The sequence below is a fragment of the Panicum hallii genome, chromosome 8 (genome assembly GCF_002211085.1).
Source record: "Panicum hallii strain FIL2 chromosome 8, PHallii_v3.1, whole genome shotgun sequence".
In the NCBI taxonomy this organism is placed as follows: domain Eukaryota; kingdom Viridiplantae; phylum Streptophyta; class Magnoliopsida; order Poales; family Poaceae; genus Panicum; species Panicum hallii.
In genome coordinates this window covers 3019940-3044986 of record NC_038049.1, presented here as the reverse complement: position 1 = coordinate 3044986, position 25047 = coordinate 3019940, and the positions used below count along the sequence as shown (strand labels likewise).

At 45.0% G+C, this 25047-nt stretch overlaps 2 protein-coding genes across 2 annotated transcripts; one reads left to right on the top strand and one right to left on the bottom strand.

The window, feature by feature from the left end:
* Positions 1-3935: 3935 nt before the first annotated feature.
* LOC112902714 (leucine-rich repeat receptor protein kinase MSP1-like) lies at positions 3936-5921 on the bottom strand. Its single transcript, XM_025971881.1, has 2 exons — positions 4777-5921; positions 3936-4572 (listed from the first exon to the last, which is right to left on the bottom strand). The coding sequence occupies exons 1-2, from the start codon at positions 5559-5561 to the stop codon at positions 4230-4232; spliced, it is 1128 nt and encodes a 375-aa protein (XP_025827666.1). The 5' UTR covers positions 5562-5921; the 3' UTR covers positions 3936-4229.
* A 5156-nt stretch (positions 5922-11077) lies between these two features.
* Positions 11078-23549, top strand: LOC112902599 (kelch-like protein 20). The gene is given in 17 exon segments (XM_025971722.1): positions 11078-11214; positions 14081-14112; positions 14302-14380; positions 14382-14418; positions 14789-14906; positions 14909-15138; positions 15181-15340; positions 15343-15489; positions 15492-15547; positions 15667-15723; positions 15869-16226; positions 16315-16514; positions 16814-16890; positions 17140-17241; positions 17421-17437; positions 17440-17516; positions 23160-23549. Coding segments are annotated over 17 exon segments (2274 nt in total).
* Positions 23550-25047: the final 1498 nt, after the last annotated feature.

Here is a 25047-nt window from a genome sequence, read left to right as displayed (position 1 = left end):
GGCGCAGGGCAACCCATGTAATCCATTGATAACAGATAATGGAAAGTGGCAATTCTTAGGCTAAACCCTGGTGATGTGCAAAAAGTGCTTAAACGAGATGCAGCGTGACAATATGCTCCAAAATTTGGTGCTGTTCTCAATAATTCATTCAATTGAGTAACTCCTCTGACTTATGAACTGAATATGTGTAGGTTCCATATATAGTTTTGATAGATGACAGTCATCCTGCCTAAGATTCCATGAGTGTCAAGTGTGAACATTATCTTTCCATGACGTGAGCTAAATTCACTTCCCTGCATGTCTCAAATATGGTTCTAGTTAAGAAATGTTCGTGTAGTCCCCATCATGGTACGATAGTTAGCTGAATTTGTTGAACTCCGTGCCATCCTGTCATCAAGAGAAGCCATGATAGGCCATGATTCAGAATTGAAACTAATAAACTAACATAAATCTGCTTTGAGGGCTTTGTTAACTATTCACTCATTTCATTTATGTTCTTTTACAAGGAAGAATAAATGAAGGCCAAGGCGATTAGGAAATATGCTATTTGCAAAGGAGCTTGGCACCCGGTCGTATCGTTTCAGTGATGATCGAAACAGGAGCGCAGATAGGAACCAATGCCCTCTTTGTTACTGCGATGCTGTCATCTTCTACCCGCTAGTAAGTAAAACGTGTACAAGTGTGGAAGAAAACCTAGACACATGTTAAAGATGGTCACATACCACATCTCTGACATGCCAAGATTAACACTAGCAGGAACTGAGGCACAGACATGTCAACCCAGATTGAATGTGCCCTTTGTTATTAGCAACACGAGCCACGAGGTGATACAAATTTGTACAAATTTCTGCCACCACACCATGCAAGTTTATTCCTAGAGAACTATTCCTTTTTGTTTTCTCAGCATATGTCGAGCACATGACAACACAACATATACCACTTATCAGTCATTACCTTTTGGGATCAACCACCTTCTACCATATATATTTGCAGTGCTGCTGATCAGATCTTCCATGAAAGATATGATCACTTACAGAAGTGAATGCACAGCAATATAACGCAAATACTTTGTAAACTCCACTACCCCGCAGCGAAACACAAAAGAGTGCTAGTACTAGTAAGTATATATTGTATAGACAGCAGAGAAGAAACAGAGGAAAAAGATAGGAGGATTAAAGAGATAGGAGCTGCCGGTCAAGATGCAACAGGTGGGAAAGTACGCAGCAGTCAAAGGGAGCTTAACCGTCCCTGAAGATCTCAACTTTGCATCAGGTTGCTGTCTGGACGCAATGTCGGATGTGGTGTGGACTTGCAAGATTCAGAGAGTAGTCAAATGTGTGGCTATACTTGAACTCATCCCCTGCTTTGGTAACTCAAGGTTTCTTAGTCTTAGATCATCAAGATGATGTTATTCAAGTCTTGGGGTCAGGTCTTGATACGAATTTGTTGGTATGCGTGTGATTTGGTCTATAGTGCACCAAATGATGCTTTGACCTTATGGATTCTGGAAAGCTCTGTTTTACCTGACATCTATGTTTATGATCTTAGTTCTTTGCTCGTTATGGGTCTTATGATGAAGACGAAGTGCTTTAATATTTGGATGCTTGCCTATGTTGTGGCTTTAATCAAATCTCAAGAAAAAAAAAGTTCATCTGCTTGTGGGTCGGCCAGAAGAATGAATAACAGTGTTCGGAAGTGCTGGCTATGGCTTCAGCTGCAGCTGCAGCAGTCAAGCGCTCTCTATTTTTGAGGGCAAAGCAGGAGCTGTGCAGCTGCTGCCGTAGCATGCTGTTCCGATGCTTGTACTTCTACCCAGATAGTAAGGAAAACTTGTACAACAGTGGGAGAAAAACTAGACAGTAAGTTGGTTAAAGATGGTTGCATAATCACATCTTTGACATGCAAAGAATAATGCTAGCAGGAACTGATGAGCATACTAGACATGTCGACCAAGATTGAATGTGCGCTTTGTTATTAGCAATACGAGGTCATACATATCTGTACAAATTTCTGGCACAATATCCAAGTTTTTTTCGTAGAGAAAATATTCCTTTTTTCTCAACCTAGGTCAAGCACATGACACCATGGTACGTGACAGACGCATCCTTTACTTTGTGCCAAGCTCTCAAGCTAGAAAGCAATGCAAATAATTCACTGTACAGGCTCCAAGAGCTTCTTCAATTCTAAGTCTAAACCGACTATGCAGTTGCATGGCTTTATGAATGGCAGGTGGGTTTTCGGGATCAAGCACCGGTTGCAGGTATAAGGATTTGCCCTGCTGCTGATGTGATCTGCAATGCAAGATATGATCATTTAGAGAAGTGAATGCATAGCAAAATGCACCTATATATCAGATCAAGTCCACTACCCTCTGGGCTCCTATTTAACGGTTTCTTTCTGGCAAAACACAGTAGCATAGTGTATACAAAATTTGGGAAAGAAACAGAGGAAGAAGATATGGGGATGATCAAAGAGTTGTAAAGGAATAGGAGGCAACGGTAAAGTTCACATCAGCATGATTGAAGATTGGAGCCCATCAAGATCTCTGTGTTGCATTAGGTTGCTCTCTAGACACACTGTAAGGTGTCTTGTGTCCTCACAATGACGTAGTACAATGCCGTTTTCACTTCTCTATCAAGTCAATTGATATCATGTTTTCGCCCGGTAGAGAACTTTGATGATATCATGCATAAGATTCCCAATTTTAGTTAATGGACATCAATTGACTTGATAGAGAACTGTGGCAGCTACATTCTCTAAGACTGGTTGTGATGATTTTTTTTTCAAAAAGGGAAATTTTATTAATTTCAAGTAGCGTTACATCGAGGTGATACATGATATCATGCCTAATATTCGTGATCTTGTTCTTTAGATGAAACTTGCATGTCTCGAACGTTTTCTTCTTTCGAATTGTTGTTCTTGCCATCCCCATTGTTGTAGCTTGGTGAGGAACTCCACGCCATCAAGGGAACAGAGAGCTATCGTTGCATGTAACTAGTATTTCAAATCTTATTTGTCGAACAAAATAAGCCTTCCCTTTCTCCATAAAAAGGTCTGCACAATACAAATATTATTCAGAAGAAGAAGGAAAGCAAATCACCGACTGCTGCCATTATGAAATAATTAAATCAAGATACTCCTGTTCTTCACGCACCACCACCATTACAAAACCCCCCCGAAAATATGATCATTTCAAGTAAGTTTTGTACATGGAGATTAAATTTTGGGAATGCTGTGAAATATGTTCTACTTGCATGCACATATTAGTCGTTACCTTCCGGGATCAACCACCTCGTACCAGACGCATTTACATTTCCTGATCAGATCTTCCATGAAAGATATTATCACTTAAATAAATGAATACACAGCAATATAATGCACTCATTTGATAAACTCAAACTCCAGTATCCGCTGAAGAAACACAAAAGAGAGCTAGTTTATACAGAATGCACAACAGAGGAGAAACAGAGGAAGAAGATAGGAGGAATGGAGGATTAAATAGATGGGAACGAGCTGTTGGCCAATATGCAACAGGAATAGGAGGCAACCAGAAAGTGCGCATCAGCTGCGCTGACCTCGCAAGTCCCTGAAGATCTTGAGTTTGCATCAGGTTCCTGTCTGGACGCAATGTCTGATGCGGTACGATCACAGTGTAGTCTCATGCCTTGCTATGCTTGAACTAATCCCCTTCATTAGATCTTTGCCGTGCCTGTATGTGTTCTTCCTCGACTCATGTAAAAGTTTTTAAATTCTTCTGCTCGTGGGTAAACCCCTGAAGAATGCTCGTTGTAACTGTGATGCTTGTACTTGCACCCCAGCTAGTAATGCAAACTTGTAAGTTGGTTAATTAAAGATGGTCACATAATCACGTATCTGACATGAAAAGATGAATGCTAGCAGGAACTGATGAGGCACAGACATGTGGACCAAGATTATATTGAGTGTGCCCTTTGTTATTAGCAACACGAGGTGATAAATATTTGTACAAATTTCTGGCACACTATCCGAGTTTATTCGTGGAGAAAATATCCCTTTTTTTCTCAACCTAGGTTCAAGCACATGACACCATGGTACATGCAGGCACACCCTTTTACTTCGTGCCAAATAAACTCAAGCTAATCAAAAGCAATGCAAATATTTCACCATTCATGCTTCGAGCTTCTTCTAAAGTCTAAACTCACTATGCAGTTGCATGGCTATATGAACGGCAGGCGTTTGATTTGCCATTCTCAGATCCTGTTCATCATTTCCACCGCCTCCTCCATCGTCGGCCGATTCTTCTGGCCAGAATCCGTACACTGCCACGCGATTTCCAGGAGCCCCTTCGCCTCGTCCATCTCCTTCCCTTGCCCTCCGATGCCCATCCGCCGATCCATGATCTCCGAGGCTTGGCCGGCACCTATCTTCTCCCTCGCCCAATCCACCATGTCGACCTCCTTCTCCCCGTTTTTCGTCTTCACCGGCCAACTTGGCCGGTGACCTGTTACTATCTCAATTACCAACACACCAAAGCTGTACACATCCGCCTTCGCCGTCGCACCCACGCCGGCCCATATCTCCGGCGCCACGTACCTATTTCACACAACATCACGATAAACATGTTATTCCTTTTAAATTTGGTGAAGAAATTTAGCTTTCAACATTCATGTATTCTACCATGCATAGATCATGCTATCATAAGTGTCAATTTGCAAATTTTTATCGATCCATGATTGTAGTATTTAAAAAGTGTATGCTTGCAAGAACGCACGTATAAGGTGTAAGGTTTATTATTACCCGGCGGTGCCGGCGGCTTGGGTGCTGACGTGCGACTTGGCGGGGCTTCCTCTGACGATCCTGGCGAGGCCGAAGTCGGCGAGCTTGGCCTCGAACCCCTCGCCGAGGAGGACGTTGCTGGACTTGACGTCGCGGTGAAGCACGGGCGGCCGCCGGCCGTGGTGCAGGAACGCGAGCGCGGCCGCGGCGCCGCGCGCGACGCGGAGGCGCGCGGGCCACGGGAGCGCCTCGCCGTCCTCGTCGGCTTCGCCGTGGAGCCACGCGTCGAGGCTGCCGCGCTCCAGGAGCTCGTAGACGAGGATGCGGTCGCGGCCGGCGGCGCAGTACCCGAGCAGGCGCGCGAGGTTCGGGTGGCTGAGGCTGCCGAGCACCTCCAGCTCGGCGCGGAACTCGCGGTTGCCGGCGCCCGCGGCGCCGTCGCCGGAGAGGCGCTTGACGGCGACCGCGGCGCCGCTGGGGAGCACGGCGCGGTAGACGAACCCGAAGCTCCCGTCGCCAATGATGTTGTCCGGGGAGAACCCGCCCGTGGCAGCGGCGAGGTCGGCGAGGGAGAGCTTCTGGAGGCAGGCGCCCGCGTCGGCGCCGTATAGGGACCATGACGACGAGGTGTCCGGCGTAGAGACCGGGAGCGCCGGCCTCGACGGGGACGAGCGGCAGCGCTGGTGGATCAGCGGCTTGAGGCTGTTGCGGCTGCGGCGGCAGAGGAAGGCGAGGAGGAGGCAGGGCACCGCGACGGCGATGGAGGCGCCGGCGACGACGATCAGCGCGAGCACGGGGACGTCCATGGCGTGGCCGGCAGCGCGGTGATTCTGGTGGCGCGGCCGGGTGAATCTTGGGAGGAAGAGGCTAGAGGGAGGAGGAGGAGCGAGTCGTCGATGGAGTCAACGGCCTTTTCGGCGGGGAGCGGTTGACTTTGTCGCCACGTCGCCGTCAGCGTGGGTGGCGAATGCGGACCTGGACGGTGACTTGGACTGATGACTGTTAGTGGAGTCAAAGGTTACAAGATTACCATACTGCCCTTTTCCACGAACTCCTTTTTTTTATTCTTTTTTAGATGCCCTTTTCCACGTCTGGACAAACCCAAAGATACGCGTTTTCATCACGTCAAGCTCAAACACAGCGGTGGGGTATTTACCACATTAGATGATAAAAAAAAATTGTTGCTTTACAAACTGACGCTCAAAACAACGTAAATAATTATGCAAACATAATATTTTGATACTAATAGCTAGGTTTATCATAAATATAATTTCACAAAATATAATATTTCTATTTTATATTAGACATCTTTTACATAGATTAGTGTTCAAAGTTGCATGTTGTAGAACTATCGCTATCGTAAACTATTTACACTAATATTAGTGATAGGAGGGAGTAGACTTAAATTTTCATGAATAAATGAGCTGACCTTATGCTCAGTTGCTTAGGTTTCTTTTGGCGGAACTGGCGCATTGAGATTTGAGTCTTTCAATCAGCATAGGTGCTTGTGCTTTCAAGTAAGCATTCTTTTTGTGTTTGTATTGTGTTTCAAAAAGAAAAGATCAACCTCGTCTTGAGATTTGTACAAAGTTATTGAATTCAAACCAATCAACCTATCTTCTAATCGTTCAAGTATATACAAGTATATTTGAGCTACCTCAAACTTAATGTTTGGCTTCCATGGACATTTTTATAGACTGGGCCACTGGCACAATAGACTGGGCCCGTGTGCCATACTGCCATCCAACGGCAGCGAGATCCATTCGGCGTTATCCAGACTTCTTATTCGTAGTCATCTTCTCAACGCTCGAGCATCTTCTCCGATGCCGACTAGGCTGGATGCCCGTATGATTTCAGCTCATCCAATGGGTATGTGCTGTAGTTTTGAGCCTTTTGGCATGAGCTGAAACCATGCCGACTAGGCTGGATGCCCGTATGATTTCAATCACGCACAAATTTGCTTCAAAAAAGAATCAGGGAGAACTTGGAGTTTTCACTTTGTTCGAAGGTGGGTTATCACAGCTGCATCTCGATGTCAGGGACTGAGAGCCATTTCCTCAGCTGGTCAAATGATCCTCAAAGCTCTGTAGAAGTGACTACTTTGAAGAGTTATCGGTTCTTGGAACCACTTCTGATTGGACATTACTGAACAGAAGAAAAGCCAGGCGCGTTTTCCCAGACACAAACTGCTGCATGCCGTCAAGTGTTCTACCATTCTGCCAATTTCACCGGCCAGTTCAGCGTCTCCCTCCCTGTGATTCTACTCCCATCTGATGCAAAATTCCCTTCTGCTTCCCATTCCCAATTGAAACACCATGATATATTCTTCCCAACTATTCCAGCCATCCCTCTCTCTCTTCTTCCTCCTCTAGTCTACTCTGCACTGGATACCGTCCTGGGGCTTTGTAGTTGAGCTGTTCAACCAAAGGGAAACAACTATATATAGGGGTTCCAGTAATGTTGTGCCAATGGCATACGGAAGTTTGGATATCTTTTTATTGGGTACCGCACCAGACTAACAGTTTCTCTGTTTCTGCTGCTGGCAAGGGCTTTTTTATTGTTCCGCCTGAAACCAAGCTGGCCATACTGGATCGAGCATCAACGGGAAAACAAATCCAGAAAGAGTCAAAAAGACACTGAGAGTGAAGTAAAAGTATCTGCTGTTCTTTTTATAACAAAAGAAGTTTATTGGGCTATCTGTTGTTCTTTTTATAAATTAGCATATCTTTGCTACAAATTTCTCGGGATTCAGCACACCAAGCAACTGAAACGGCAATGAGAAATCATGCCCGGGCTCAGAACTTTTCACTGAAGGCTAACTTCTTGACTGATACTGACAGTAGCCTGTCAAAATTAACGGAAGGCTCTGAAGCCGTACCAAGGCAAACACCAGTGCACTACCTCCCCGTCGACGTACTCGTCTGACCGCTCGCTCATCGTCGTCTTCCTCCACGGCGAATGCTGCCGAGCTTCTCGTCGTCTTACCATCTCTGACCGCGCTTCCGCCATCTCTGTCTCCCTGACGCTAAATGGCCGGCCTTTCATTTGGATGCGAAATAGGGGGGTATATGCATATATTCGGATCGCGATTCATAATCGCGATCCAATGTAGGGGTGTATTTGTATATATTTGGATCGTGATTCATAATCGCGATCCAAATTAGGGGGGGTATTTGCATATGGTCAGGGTGTAAATTGCAAAAAGATGGATCCGCTCCCGTCCCGATCTCCGGCCTCGACCTCGCCGCGGCACGGCACCCCCATCGTCTCGCCTCCTCGGCTGCTCGCGCCGCCAACCTCCGTCTGCCAAGTAGCTCCCCACGCTCAAACCACCGCCTCCGATGGATTGCCCCCAGCCGCTCCTTGCACACGGCTCACTACATCCACGGGCGCCTGCTCCGCTCGCGCCGCCGCGAAAGCTCCGGTTCATCGCCACCTCTTCCTCATCGGCTCCCCTCCAGAATCCTGGCTCGGTCCTTGCCTCTGTCAAGCCTCAACCTCCCTAATGGCTCTCTTGCCACCTCGCCGGTTGGGCCATGGACAGCAGCAGTAGGCTCCCCTCTCTCCCGTGCTCCCTCACCCGGGTTGCAGAGTGCTCCATCGTCAGCCATGCGCACACCAGCTCACTCGCAGTCGAAGATGTGGTAACTGCCGCCTGCCATTGACTTCAACTAAGTTTGATCAAAATCAGACGATTACCAAGGAATGGAGATGTATAGTTATGCTTATGCATGCCAAGTGTTTGCATCAATGTCCTAGGCACAAATTACACTAAACATTTGATTTCTGCTTCACAGTTGACTCATCTGCACTTCCTGTGACACCTAGCTACGGCAATGTTTGCCACCCGAGCATGAACAAAAGAAATTACGAAATGATATAGCTCAATTTTATATAAAGATGTTGAAGCAAAACTTTAGTTTGTTCAGTCAAACGGATGCGTGCTGTTGGTACTCCTGCTGATAAGATTTTTTTTTGGACCGATTTCAGTTGACCTAGTGTGCCAAAGTCATGGCAATGGAGGGTAGCAGGCCAGCGACCACTGATTTGCAAGCATGCCTTCTTGCTCACGAGCTCTAGGCGCTGTGCAGAGAGCATGCATGGCCGAGGTCGATCCTCCCCTCTCTCCCTCAGTGGCCAGTATTCTGCATGTGTTTTCTCAAAGTAATGGTGGATGCAGGATTTTTTTTCATCTCTCAAGTATTATCTATGCTACCAACTAATCTAGACAAATGCCTCTACGGCGATGTGCTAGACTGAGCATTATATTTCAAATGTGCAAGTTGATCTAATTTATTTGAATCCTATAATGTAATATGAGCCATTAAATCATAGTCCAACATCATGTGGACAAGTTGGTGTCTGCACATATGTACATCCATGGCCTCACACGCCCGAATTGCCGTACATGCATGTACCGTGCCACCATTAAACCTAATTGCGCTGCGCCCATTTCGGACATGGAGGCCCGCCGCGCCATAGAACTCCGGCGCCTTCCATGTCCTTCTGTTTCTTCTGGTATGTATTTCCCTTTTGCCTCCTATTCCAACACCCCATGGCTGGTTCTTCCCAACCCTCAACCAATCCTATACACTCCTCCCCTCCTCTCCAAGTCTAGTACTTGGTGATGGGTTGCTTGCATTTTGTTGAATTCTTCAGGGGACAGAGAACACTATATAGGCAGCCATGTTGTGCCAGTGGCGATGGACTTTTTTCCGTCTGTTTTAATCAACATTGACGGTGGAAATTACTGGCACAAGTTTTGTTTTTGTTGCTACATACGCCTGCATTCACTCATGGAAATAACCATATCTTACAGTCTTACACGGAAGATCAGCTCATCAGCACCGTTAAATAACCCTTCGATGAGCTTGTACTCGGCCTCACCGAGCTCACTCCAGCTAATTAATTATTTGAAGCGTGAGAGGAGTTAGCATTATGGGATACGGACATAATGTTCTGCAACGGTGTAAAGCAAGAGAAGGCCAAGTGTTGCTGTTGGATTCTTAAATTTGTTCTTGTCGCGATTTACTAGGACGGCTCGAAACTTACATGGATCATTAACAAACCATGGTAGAATTTGTATGTTAATCGTTTTACTTCAAAAACTTTCCACCAATATATTATAAATGTTTGAATCATATATGCCAGAACTTTGTACATCCTACATTTAAGTTAGACTTCTAAATTTTATATTAAAATACTTACAAACTTTGTACATCCCACACATTCATCAACTCGTTCTCAAAGTTTATTCAAGTAAAGTAAAGCCTTTTAAATCATACTCCCTCTGTGTTTCGGGTAGTGACTGAAGACTAACTTTACTCCTTTCCATCAGATGTCTAATGTAATTCTTAGTACTATAACAAAAATACGTTGCGATTATATAGCAAAATAACAAAAATAATTTGGTGATAGGAATTTCTGATACTGATGTGCCTAATTTTGTATTTTTTACTGGAGCCACAAATTCTCGGGTACATGCAGCCTTGGTCTATTGTGTTGTCCAAGTCCAGCGCCTCCCTCCAGCTGTCCATGTATTATTTCACTTTTGCCTCCTATTCCCAACACACAATGGCCACTTCTTCAACTCATTTTATCATCCTAGCTACTCAACTCTTTCAGCAATTGTCTACTCTGATATTAGTTGCTGGCATTTTGTTTGAGTTCTTGACAGAACGGAGAACACTAGGCAGTCATGTTGTGCCAGTGACAGTGGATTTCCTTTAGTTCGTTTTGATCAGAGTAGATGGAGGAAATTGCTAGCACAAGTTTTGTTTCTATGCATTTACTCATCAAAATGACCATATCTTGCATGCACGGAAGATCTGTGCTCATCATCACCGTGAATGCATTCACAGTTGTACACCCGATGGACACGCTCTAGAATCCATCAAGCTCGCACCACGTATTTGTAGGATGAGACGAGACTACTATCAATATGGGATATAGATACATGATACTGCAGCGTTGCATCTCCTAGAAACACTGAAAATGTGGCACAGTGTTTCTAGAGAGTGCAACATCCTACTGATCTGATAAATAGCTCCGCACCAGCCCAACATATATAGTTCTGCAACATTTCTCCTGCTCATGAAGCTGGACTTGGTGTAGCTCCTACTAGAGCATGCATCAACATGAATAGTGAAATTATACGTATTGACCGACAAATTAAAAATGAATGAAACAAATACACTTGATTCATTTTACCTTTTCTTGCTTCGTGCACCAAGCAAGTATGCAAACGCCAATAATACTACATAGCAGAGTTCACTCTATTTGTCTGCTTCATTTTCTCTCTCATCTTGCTAGCAACACTATAATGGTGGAGAGCAAATCCTCCTGGAGCCAAGTTGTGAAAAACACCAGGCCAACAAACCTATCCATTTCCGCAAGAAATCTCCAACCACAAGATCTTGGAGCTGTGATATTTGGTTGCACAAACAATACCATTGCAGAGTGTCTGTCACACCCGGTTTAGGAAAAGTAACCGAATGCATCTCATATGTGCGCCAGGATCAAGTTCCGCACATACAGTAGACGTCACAAGCAAATATCCGAAACAATGCATTAACGGAAAGGAGTATAATAGTACTTTATTACATGACCGACAGTCTTAATCTTAAGCGAGTAAATAAACGTCAATAAATAGCAGTGGACTTCAACTTCATAGGCAGTTGACTGGGAGACATATGCCTAGAATTCTCCAATATCTTCAGGAAACTCCGGATAAATATCTTGTTCTGAGCAGCATTGGTTTTAATAAAGCAAGCGTGAGTACACTTATGGTTGGTACTCAGCAAATGGAGTAAATTATATGATATGCAAGGCCAAATCAAGGATAAGCTGATATGGTTTGATTGCGATAAGCATTTTAGTTGGTCAAGTTTTATTTAGCAAGCATTAACTAGTTTCAAGTTTGTACCAACCCTTAAATAAGAGACTGAAATGAATAAACAACAATAACAAATAAAGAACATCAGTTTAAATCATCTTTAAGTTCAATTATCATGTGAGGGTCCAAGCCACTCTTAACCGTGAGCACGGCTGATATATCAGTTTTCACTCTGCAGAGGTTGTACACTTTACCCACAACTCGTGTTTCCCTTGATGCCCGGATTTGCAAGGCCCTTAAACACTTCCGAGGTGAGTGGCAGGGATTCACTACGAGGCCTTTGCAAAGATTCCCTAACTTATGACAATCCGCTAAGATTTTAAGCCACAGCGGTCATAACCCTCCCTAATGAGGAAAATACCTTAGCCAAGGACCACATAGCCATGTGCCTCAAAAGGACCGAGCTATACCCCGTCAATGCAACACCTCTTGCCCTTTCGGTAAGATCATCACAAGCCAAGGTTTCTAATTAATTAGCCAAGACCAGAGCCATACAGTAATTGTGGTTGTACTGTTTTCCTGGGTGGTTCTCCATGTTCCATTTGATTCAATATTCTTAATTATCACCTAACAGCATTCCAGAAAAGGTAAAACATCATCATTAATGTCCGAGTTGACCAACCTAAATCTATGTAGAAGCAATAAGCGTAGCTACAACATAAATATAAACACCCAGGTTTAATCAAGGAAGATAAATTGAAACTAGGCATGTCCTTAACTTGGGTTCCATCATATTCTAGACACATGCATGCGTATAAAGTAAAGATGTAATTGTGATATTAAATAGGACTGAAACATGATCAAGGACCACTTGCCTTCATTAGCAAACTGTTGCTGCTCAGGAAATTCTTCAAAGTCTTGACCCTGCGGATCCTCGAACTGCGCACCGTCTAACGTCGCACACAAGCACATACAAGCAAACAAGTGCAAATAATAAGAAACAGTACACCAATCAATATAAACAGAACAAAATAATATTTTAAAATCATTGTATAAGTCGCAAGGATCGCGTGAGCGCAAGGATCGATGAAATCGGAGTTAAAACGGAGAAGTTAGGGCTAAAACAGGGTTCCAGGGGCTTATCTGCGAAAGATTTGGATCTAAAAGGACCTAAAACAAAGAAACCAGGGGCTAGATCGAAATTAAACCCTAGACAGAAGGGTTAGATTGCAAAACAGAGAGATAAAGGACGGCGGGTTCTATTTTGGAAAACTACAGGGGTCTAAACAGAAGAAAAAAAGGACCTAAACGCGAATACTTTTGAACTGAGATGGAGTGCGGGTTGAATCTGGAAAAACATAAGGGCTATTTTGCAAAGAGGCCACGGTTGACCGGTACTCAGGTTGGTTTGACTCGGGGTTAGATCCGTTCTGGGCCGTCGGATTCCGATCCGACGGTGGGGAGAGCGCAGGCGGTCGGGTCAGCGCGGAAGCGGCGGCGGGGCGCCGGCGGCGAGGCGGAGTCGGCGGCGGCTCGCCGGACTTCACGCGAAATCACGTTTCCCGGCTCAGGTTCGGCTCGGATTTGGACGGGAAGATAGAGGGCGACGCGGGGAACCAATCTAGGGCAAAAGGGGGCGGCGAAATTGGCCGTGGCAAAGGTGCGACGGCGAGCGGCGGCTCGGGGACTCCGGCGAGCTCGTGCGGGCACGGGAGCGCGGAAGGGAGAGAGAGAGACGGCCGGGAAGCTTCCTCACCACCACGTGGTGCTCCGGGGACGGTCGATCGACGGTGGGCAGCAGCGGAAGGGCGGCGCGGCGGCGGGCCGGAGCTCGAGCGGCAATGGCGGCTCGGGTGCTAGGGTTTTGAGCGGGGCGGCGGCTGCAGCGTGGGGGAGACGAGGCGTGGGGGCGGCTGAGGGCGCCTAGGCGTGCGGGCCCGAGGCGGATACGGCGGAGGGAGCGGAGATCTCGCGGGGGCGAGCCGGACTCGGAGCGGAGTCCCGGTCGGGCACGGGGAAGGAAAGTCCGACAGGTGGGACCCGCGCGCCAAAGGTAGGGAGCGGGGAAGGAGCGGGGCACGGGCGGGTCGGGCCGGGAGCGAGGAAATGGGCCGCGCGCGGGGAACTGGGCTGGAACGGGGGAGTGGGCCGCGCGCGCAGGGAAAGAAAGGAAGAGAGATGGCCGCGGGCCGGGCTGCCAGGGGGAAAAGGAAGAAAGGGAGAGAGAGGAAGTGGCCGGCTGGGCTGGGCCTAGGAGAGAAAAGAGATAAAAACAAACAATTGCTTTTGAGTTTGAACATGAAATTTGAATTCGAATTTAAATCCAAATAAACTACAACCAATGAAACAGTGCAAAGAGCATGAATGCACATATCATATATTTCCCTTACAGTTATTATTTTTTTATACTTAAGGAAAATTGTTTATCAAAAATCCTATGACTCCTTTAACCTATCCTTTTATTAAATTTTTGCACTTTGTAAAATTTAGGGTGTTACAGTGTCACTCACGGCAACTTTTCGGTATATATGCTCTTCGTTCCTCTTAATCACAACTCATTTTTAAGCTATTATTTACCAAACTGAGCTGCCCCTTTACAGCATTTGTTTCTTTTTTTCCCGTGAGGGGGTACATATCACTCCATGCCTCCCAAATCATAGCAAATGGTTGGGTAATCTACCAACTTAGTAACCATTTGTGCCATGTTGCAGGCTTGCCAAGAGCACATATATCCTATGTACGAAACATTAAGGAAGGACTACCTCTCTTTCTCTTCAATTATGATGATCGTGAATGATAGCCAGGGAAATACAAGCTATCCTGCCCAGGTACAATCCCTTATCTCTAAATCTTTGAATGCCATCTTCTTACTCTCCCCCCCCCTCTCCCTCTCCCTCCCGCCCGCTCCCGATCCCCCTTCCCCCCCCCCCCCCAAAACTCAAAACGAGCCTTGCGACGAGACGCATTCTGATGGAGAAAACGTTGGATTGACTTAGGGCCTAACATTGTTTCCGAATGGTGCTGAAACAGAAGTCTTAGTAGTCGGCAACATTGAATACTCAAACCATACCGGCAGACATCGATTGCATGGAGAAATTATCTGTTCCACGAATAAAATCAAACCATACCGGCAGACATCGAATTATCTGTCCTCCCCCCCCCCCCCCCCCCTCCCTCAATGCCCTTTTGTTGGTTTAGGTTGCAATGCGGGTAAGGGTCTGGTGTTTTCCGCTAGCAGAGAATCAGTTCAGAAATGCTATTGTAGCCAACTACTATCAGAACAGCCCCAGTATCCCTGGCCAGATGCTTCATTTTTCTAGTTTGAATTGGATCATGCTCAAACGGATGTTTTGATGGATATGTTTACTCCATCTCCTCCTCCCAACAACTTCTGGATGCCCCCTGTTGCAGCACCGTCTGATGATCATGTGAGAGAATTAGTACCGTCACCTGTATGGGCAAGAGAGCGTGAGGGGCACAATGGACTCAAATCAGAAACCGCTGTAAAGCCATATGCAGACATGGTAAAGAAGAACAAATTTGTGGAAGTTTGGAAAGGAGTTGTGGATGCGGAACATGTGAGCTAAGGTGATGAATCTTCTAATGGTTTCGATGATCTGGATTGTGGATACACTCCACCGGAGAGGGAAGAGTATGCAGCATCAGATAAAGCAGCTGAAACAAAACAGCAACACTCAGTGCTTAGCTTCAATCGGGTGTTAGAAGGGCATGCAGCTTTGCCTGCACAGCAGTGGATCCTGATTTGTATGCCAATGCTATTAAGACTGACGACAATGATGCACATAGCTGTAAGTATTCCCAAAAGGTCAAATGCACAATTCTGGATGGACACTCTAACTTGCCAGAAACCTTAGATGCTGAAGTTAATCAGCTCTCCTGGGGCATTCTAATTTTCTGGTTCAACTATTAGACTCTGAATCCTGTATAGAATCCAAGGTTAGAACTCTGAACTCAGCTGATAGCTGCATCCCATGTTATCATCCTTATTTTGTGCATTAGTTTATTTAGTCTAGCTAACATGCGTAGTTCTTGTCTAAATAATTTCGTTTGTGCAGTTGATAGATGTCGTTAAAGAGTTATCTGGGCGCATAGAGCTGATGGAGAAGAAGCAGGTCTTGCATCTTTTTAACCTGATGATTATACTTTAAGCTTAAGTTTGTTAATTCTGGTGAGGAATATCATATTTTCTTGACTAAAGTGTGGAAGTCCTAGAAAATTCTTACAAGGGGTCAGATCTAATTTATGTCCAAAATGCAGGCTTGGTCCAACAAAGAAGTCAAATACTTACAAGGGGTGAATGAGAGGTTACTGAAAAGAATTGTGGAACTAAAGGGCACAGTGAAGACATTGAATTCAAAGATAGACCCTTTAACCCTAGATGATTCACTTAACCAGTTTGTTGAACAATGTTCGGGCTCAGAAGATGTCATTTATCTAGTTGGTGGTTTTGATGGCTTCTCATTTCTGCCATCACTAGACTCCTTTTCCCCTTCATTGGATATACTAACACCTTTCAAACCAATGGCTGTTGGGAAGTCATATGCTTCAACTTTTGCATTAGATGGCAAGTTATTTGTTCTCGGTGGTGGTGATGGTGCTTGCTGGTTTGATACAGGTTAGTAATTGGTTTCTAAGTTTAATTCCATCTTGAGCTCTCAGATTGCAATTTCTGTCCTGATTCTGCATTTATCTTTTGCATGAAGTTGACTATTATGACCGAAGCCGTGATGATTGGACCACATGCCCATCATTGACTCATGACAGGGGGAGCCTTGCTGGGGTTAGTGTTAATGGGAGAATCTATGCTTTTGGTGGTGGAGATGGAAGTCAATGTTTCTCTGACATTGAGATATTTGATCCTACTCATGGGAAGTGGATAAAGAATCAACCTATGCTGCAAAAGGTATCAGTATCACTTTCCTGGTGTTCATTTGGTCTAAATTTGGAAAGCTTTTTTTTTCTGATACATTAGTACACTATTGAAGCATTTAGTGGAATGTGCACATATTAGCCTAAGACATAAATAACTAGGGGACGTAATAAGCATCTACTCATGGAGAAGTATGTAATTCTACGATGATGTAAAACTATTCCTGATTCCATTCAGTTTCCTGTATTTTAATATTTGCTTACTTCACATAAAGCTCTGCATAATATGATGAATTCTTTAATTTGCTTGACTTCTTTCACCTTGTTTTCCAGCGCTTAGCTCTAGCTGGTGTAGCACTTAATGGTGTGATTTATGCAGTTGGTGGCTTCAACGGTGCTCAATATCTGAGGTACCGTCCTTTTCGTGCCTATACTTAGTACTTGATTGCTTCAGTTCTGATCTGGTAGAGAAATACAACTCATAAAAACCTGGAACTATTTTAGCTTATGGCTTAGTGTAAATCCGAATAAAGTTAATCATTTCACAAATATGCATTAGCTTATTCTCTATTGCTATCATGGCAGCAAAATTATTATCTCTTTGAAGTGAGAGGAACGCAAGAAAACTTTTCTCTTAACATTGTGATGTGTGTCGCCAGCTCTGCTGAGAGGCTTGATCCTCGAGAGCCTAACTGGAAAATGCTCCCAAAAATGAGTGCAGGAAGGGGCTGCCATACGCTAGCATTTCTTAATGAGAAGATGTAAGTTTGTAGCTCTTTCTTTGTAATATGTTAAAACAATGAACTGAAGATATGTACAATGTTCCTTTTCAAAAAAAAAAGTTGTTGTAGAACTTGTACCCAGCAAATCAAAAGTAGGTGTTCCTCAGGGAGTATATTGTATTTTGTTGATGTAATTTGGTCAAGTATTTTTTCCCCAGATTCTCGATTGGTGGTTATATACAATGGTAGCTACCGTTGAGGTGTACGAGCCAAGGATGCCTTCATGGGTGATGGTTGAACCCATGAACTTCATGGTGAATTGACGTAGCTTCTGACAATTAAGTGACCAGGAAACAGATATATGATTTGATTCACTGCATCTGCATGGGTCGGTGAGTATACAGCATATTATACAAGAATGCCAAACAAATGAAGAAGGTTGTTGCTACGTCTCAAGATGTTCATCGCAAACGGCGGCGGCGGCTGCTGCTGCTGGCCACCTATTCCAAAGCTCCGTGCAAGTAGCTGCCGGAGCCAGCCTATTCCATATATTCGAGCAACTAGTATAGCAACTGCAAATGCAAACATTATACATATGCATCTCTCAATGCAATATAATGTGCTCCGCAGGAAAAAAAAAGATAAAGTAAAAAATAGAAATCAAATTAAAAACTTACCAAAGGATATTACTGCAAGACCCTCGTTAACAATATGCACCCACGCACTCGTCCAACCGACATCCATACTCCACCTGGGGTCAAATGCGTGCAAAATATCAAACATCCACCCAAGAATAAACCAACACTTTATTTTGATTCTTTTTCATTGCAACCAGGCTTCCGTGTGAACTTACTTTTCCATTATACGATGTGTGTCCCAGCCAAGAAACAACATGCCAAAATACATGGAGCCCATAGTGAAGACAAAATGGAAGAACCCGTAACCATATGGTACGTCGTCTTCCAATCTTACTACGTTCCCGAGCTGCAAATATTTGAGAAATCCTTTTATTTAACTGCTACAACTTATTTCAAACTTCTATTGATTTGGCGATTCGTTGAATTGGAATGAACAGCATACAACAACCTATTACCTGTATAGTTTTGTAGTCCTTGCCCGTTGAAAAAGCAGCTGCAGCGGTGCTCATCAGTTCACCCACAAAACTCTGCCAGTGCTGAAACATCAAAGAAATATTTGATTATATATAGATAGAAATCATGACTGAACAAAGAGCGAACTTACGATTATGGTTTTCCAATCTGCACCCGCACCGGCTTTTTCTTTCTTGTAGCAGCTCGTCTCTGGCTCACTATTGAGGCAAATATCATAGACAAAGTGACACACAAAGACTATATTATGGATTATTAGCAAGGTCGTCACATCATTCAATCATAATTTAGTTGAAATATTTTATTTTTTACCTTTTAATTGCTGAATAGCATAGGAATACACTGTACGCCCCCACTAGCCCTGGCTCCGTATAAACTCCATTGGCCTAATTTAGACAACAGGTCATAAATTCATTCATGGTTCAAATTCAATATTCCGACCATTTTCTAACTTTTGGCATTTTATAATTATGTGCTTAACTACCTTAGTCTTTGCTGCGATTAGAGGCACGAGGGGCACCAACAATGTTGTGCTGCCAATGAACAACGCGATGTTCATCCAGCAGCTCGTGTATCTGACTACCATAGGGTCCGGCTGCCAACGAAAACGATGGGTGCGAGGGTTGTCGTCTCTACGTACGCTCATTGTCGCCACCGGCATCTCTCTAGCTCAGTCCTCATCACGCCTGTCTCTACAATGTACTATTTTGCATGCATATTCAGGACCGAAACGGAATTACATAATAACCCATCGAAAGGAAAGTACATGCATGTTCCATACATCCCTGTTCCCTGGTACTACATATATACAGTATGTATGTATGCATGTATACATGAGATAAAAAAGAAAATAAAGGGGAGATCGACCAGGAGATGGATGGAGAGGCATGCATCTTAATTTGACAATACGTACTTCACTTCAGAAGATCGAGGTAGACATGCAGTGGCTGATTTTGGAAGTATCAGTGTGGTGATTGGTTGGTTGGTTGGTTCTGAAGCAGTGAAGGAATGTAGCTGTGAAGGTGACAGTGCATGCAAGTGCCTAGCTAGCTAGCTTGTGACTTAAGCCGGTGCACGACTGCACTGCACGCTCTCTCTTAGCAAGCTTTACATATAGGAAGAAGATAAGAAGCAATATATATAATGCGAGGCCTGACTGATCGAAGACATGCATCCCCAGTACTGTGATGCAACCGGTTCATCTATCGTCCACTGTACTCCATCCAATGCAACGCGGAGCGCATGAATCGAATCGAATCAATCCCACGTACGTACTGGACGTCGCATCGCATGCATACCTTGCTTTCTGTTTTGTGACGCGACTTAGCTTGACAGTTGACAAGGCCACGCTGTGTTCATGGCCACGGAGCTGCTAAAAATTTTTAGGGACTTAGGGGACTTAGGGGACTTCCATGGGAGTCAGGATGGTAGGGGGCTCAAGCCCCCCGCCCCCCCCCCCCCCCCCTCTGGATCCAACCCTGTAGCAGAGACCGACGATGGAGAATTCAGTTCCCTGCCTGCCTGCGTGGCAGCCTGAATATATACATACGTACCGACAAATTTTTTAGCCTCTGCATATTGATCGCATATAAATATAGAAAGAAGGAATTTTCAATAATTGCTAAATAGATTCGATCATCACAGGAAGTAATAAAAATACGGTAATGCTAGACTCCCTATCCACCATCCAAACAGCCCCTCCATCCTATTGCTAAAATCAGCCGCGCTGCCTTTCTCCACGCCTCCTGCTTCCAGCGCACGCGCCGCTCCAATTCGTCGCCAGCTCCGCCTCGCCATCGCTTCACCTCGCAGCCGCATGCTACCGCTCCCAGCCGACGAGAAGGGTGGCGGTGGAGACCCCCGGTGGCCGCCCAACCCACAGGGAAGGGGAAGAGCATAGCGACGCGTCGCGCGCCCGCGCCCAGCTACATGAGACATGAGGTACATATTGCACTGAGAATTTTTTTCACTGAGTTCAAAGTTGCAGTGGGATTTTCCTACTGGTTTTATACTGCTGAATGTTGCACGCAACATAAAGCACATGTTGCAGCGGAAACTTTTTCTGCAGTTTTACCATCAGATGTCTAGCGCCAGGATCCAACATCCGGGCGCTAGTAACTCCGATATAAAACAAGAAACGCGGGCTTAGATTATTCAGAGATGTGCGTGTTACGTATAAAGTAGTTGCAGCTGATCAAGATGGAACCACTAATACAGAAATGGTCTTTGGCCCTGCATATTTGTCTCGGCCGCTATTGGACTTTAGTCCCGGTTTGGCGGTTCTGGTTGGAAAATCGGGACGACAAAAGTTTCCCAACCGGGACAAATCAGCGATTCTGTACTAGTGAGCTCTCTCCTATCATTGCCATTGGTACGTACTCCTACGTAGGCAGGGGGAACCAATAATGCAAGAAACGGCAGCAGAGCGCATGCACACTCATGAAGACGAAGCAGAAGCAGTTGCGGGCGGTGCTGTCGATCATGCATATCGCCGGCCGGATCGTCGATATATCGAGCTGCGGAAAGCAGCAGGCACACCATGCATCTATGATCTATCACGCGCTCGCCGTGGCCGGCCCAGGCACTTGACTCGGCCTTCCTGCCTGCCGTCCCTTGATCAGCTAGCATGCATGCATGTGTCCTGCTCTCCACACGGGCTCAGACTGACTCCGTCCACTCGATGCAAGGAGAGCGGCGTCCGGATCAGAATAATCCTTTTTGTTGTTGCTCAACGTGTGTACAATACTTTATATGTTGTGCCAATTAGATAATAATGGAAATTAAGATTATTCTGTTTTCTTCCAAAGTATCTCCACGCCTTCATGTTATATATCATGAGGGCCTCACATCTTGCGACCCTTTGCTTCCATGACATAGCCGTTAGACGCCACTCCTCTGCGTTGTCTGCCGCTTTCGCTCTTCCTTTCTCCAGCACCATGACCAGTTCAACTCACGATGAGCAAGCATCGCTTGCTGATAAGGAGGGCAAGCACCTTCATCCAGCCTCCGAAGATGAACACGTGCTGAGCCTATATGTGAGAGGGGCGCTGAAGTACAAGTGAATTGGCAATATTTTTCTATCGGTAGGTTGAATTTGTTGGTGCATGCAATCCTATAATGAGTAATGATATTTAAAATTTGCCGAAACTATTGGGAAAGATAGAAGAAAAGGATAAAATTTCTTGGCCATTCGAATGTTGGGATCCGAAGGATATTTCCCCAAACAGAAAAGTAAAAATGGTGTTCTGACTCAACAGAATAACCTAATATGCACTTTCAAAATCTTAAAAAACCATCCCAATTACAGTAAAAGATGGGGGTATTTATACCCCTACCTTTGTTACATAATCCTAGTAATACCCCTACCTACCCAGAATATCCATGGGATATTATGATTTTTGGTCATTTCCGGACGTTGGCGTGTACAAGTTGATCACGCTTTTCATGTGATATCGAAGGTTCCGCGGAACCCTCGATCTTTCGTCTGGTCTCTTGGCGCCGTCAAAGGTTGTGCAACTGATTCCTTCGTCATCCAGAAGTCAACCTTTACTTCCGACACGCTCGCCACAGGTCTACGTGGTTGGTCCACCCTCACGCAAAGGTCGCGATGTAACCTTTGCGCGTTCAGCCAGGCGCGAATCTTCGACCATCACCGGAACATGGATTCTTGGGTTCCTTAAACACAATTTCTGCGAGACAAATCAACAAAACCGTATAATGACTTTTAGACTGCTCGAAGGTTCCATGAAACCTTCGTCATATCCTTCAGCGAGACCTTCTCGGGGGTGGCGATCCTCAACAGTAGCCCCTCGCGGGCGAGGGCCGACTCCGACGGTCCGATCCCTCGAACAATAATTGCCAGCCAACCTCCGTAAACAAACTTCTACCCGAGCATCGGAGCTTCGCACGAGCCGAAGGTTACATTTGCTTATGTGTCATGTTTTTCTTGGGCGTCGTTTGGGCTTCCTCTCGGGTTTACTGCCGGTCGTTTACTGCTCCTTTTACCCCCCCCCCCCCTCCCCCCTATATAAGCAGGGGATGGGGGTGAGTCGCTTTCACGCTTTCATCAGCTAGTAGCCTTCGCATTCCATTTTCTCAGTGCCATGTGTCGTGAGTTGATTTGCGGCTTCCTTCGCGAGAGTTTTACCAAATCTTTGTGAGTGAAATGAAGGTTTTCATGTCTATTTTCTTAGGCTACAGTTCTTTGTCTTAGTTTATTGTTCTTTTCTAAGGGATGGCTCGCTTGAAAGAAACTTCCAAGCTCATCGAAGGTGGCGAAGCTAGTGCAGCGGCTGAGAATTTAGTTCAGCTATCGGGGGATGAGGCAGACTTGTCTCAAGTCGACGCTGATCTTTCTAATCTGATGGGTCGTGAAAAACCCGAAGTGACCGGGATTTGGGACATCCTTGGTTTTGCATAACCTTATTAACTTTTATGTTGACAAGGGCTACTTTGAGGCTAGGGAGTGTTGGCCTCCGAGGAATGAGGATACCCCTACTCCGCTCGAAGGCGAAACTGTTGTGTTTCGTGACTTTTTCACCGCTGGATTATGCTTTCCTCGATCCTTCTTTTCCTGAGATCCTTGCAAGATATAATGTCAAGATGCATCATTTGACACCGAATGCAATCATTCAATTATCAAAATTTTACTGGGTAGTGAGGACCTTCGGTGCTCTGGTGTCTCCGGACACCTTTTGCAGATTTTATGAGCTGCATCCCCAGGGTTGGAAGATCTTCTTTGAAGGTGAGGATGAGATTTACAGCGTGCAGAGCGGCTGTTGTACCTTTGTTCTGGGGAGAAACAACAAGGTTTTGAAGTTGGATCGTGTTTAGATTTCTTATTGTCAGAAGAACAAGTGGGATGATGATTGGGCTCTGTATTGGTTTTATGCCAAGATTGGTTTTGCTGGTTCAGATGATCCACAAGAGAAGATATTTCCTTTTGCATCGAAGGTACTACCTTTTCAGCATGTCAATCAACCAGATTTTGACAAAACTTTGGAATTCAAGGAGTGTACTGCAGCATTCAGGGTGGCGGCGGCTGCTATTAGTGGCCGCAATCTTGTGGAGGAGTATCAGGAAGCTAAGGTCTGGCCATTGACCTACGGTTGGGCAGCCAAGTCCTTCTCAAAGGTTAAGCTTGGTAATTTGACGCACCCTATTTTCTATCCCCAGTTTGGTCTTGAGAGGCCCGCTAATTCTAGTAATGAGGTGGTGGTGGTTGCTGCTCATGCATAGGAAAATCTTAGCTTTATTCCTTGCTTTGTTGTACCCTTATTAGTATAGACCACTTTAAAGCTTGCATGCGGATGGTGATGTGGACCTATCCGATTCCTTGGCGATAGTTTGGGTAGATGCAGGATTCGATCCGGAGTTCGACCCTAACGATGACGGATGGTACGATTGAGGCACATGCTACACTCAAATCTGCCTGTGGAGGAGGATCACCTAGATGAAGGAAGGCCCTGAAGCCTAGCTACCGCTTTTCGATTTCCCTTTGTTACGATTTAGCCCAAGGGGCTTGTAATGGACCTCGTACTGCAATTCTCTGGATTATGTAATAACTAAACCCATGTTTGACCTTTAATGTGTTGTATGACTGTAGTATCCTCCTGAAATGAGTTCTATGCGTGATAGCGTCTAATTCTGGGACAATCACGATACTAGGACTATCACGATAGTACAGGGAGTCGGATTCTCGTCCGAGAACCCGGTTCATTTCAGAAGACTTTGGATCAAGTTGGAGGTTCAACGTTTGAGGCAGCAAAATCCGTCCTGCCGATCTAACTAGTTCAATCCGGGGGTTTATGCTTTTGCTTTGGTTTCGTTTAGTGGAGAGGTAGGCTTAGAGTGGTTTTTCTCTTTTCTTTGGTGTTGCGTTTGCACTCCAGTTATGGTTTTCTGAACCTGTGTCACTTGCAAAACTAGCAACCCCAGTTGAAACCATCTGCTTTCTTTTTAAAGCTGTGCCAATGGCCTTCTGTCTAAAAAGGGCACCAATATTTCTAACACCAAAATAGTATCATTTGGTCCATCATGAATGATATTTTCATAATGTAGTTGTTGGTGTTGTAGATGTTAGTATTTTTCTCTATAATAAAGTTGGTCGATTCAAATTTGCTCCTTCATCCAACACCTGTGCTGATTCAAGGACTCGATGAACATGTTCCACTACAAGGAACCTAACCAACTAAATGGTTGGTGGCGGTGGGATATCATAGACATACATCACTAGTCTCTTAGTCTGTAATTCCATTTTGCCTCCTATTTCCAACTGCTTTAATCATCCTTGTCTTCTGTTTCTCTAGTGTACACTCTGCTAGTGTACTGGCGTTTTGTATTCTTGTTGAATTGTTCGCGGAGCCACTGGAATTTTTTTTTCTTTCTGAGTAGTAAAATTTTTTAACTATTGTCGTCAGGTAAATTTTAATTTGTTGTATGCAGTATGCATGAATTGCACCCGTCTAAATGATCAAATATCTGGCAGCTGAAGGTATCGTAGTTTGCCATCGTCCTAAAGTGAGAGTACATGTGAGTGCATGCCAGGGGCGACACACAACTAAGCAGCTGATCCATGATCATCAAGCTCGCTCCAGCTGCATGCTCGTGGTGAGAATAGCATTTCCAGCTGCATTCACTACTGAACATGTGGCAGTTACAAGACCGAGCATCAACGAGAAATGAGATGTGGCATTCTTTAGAATTCGTCGTTCAGAGAACCAAAAATCTGACAAAT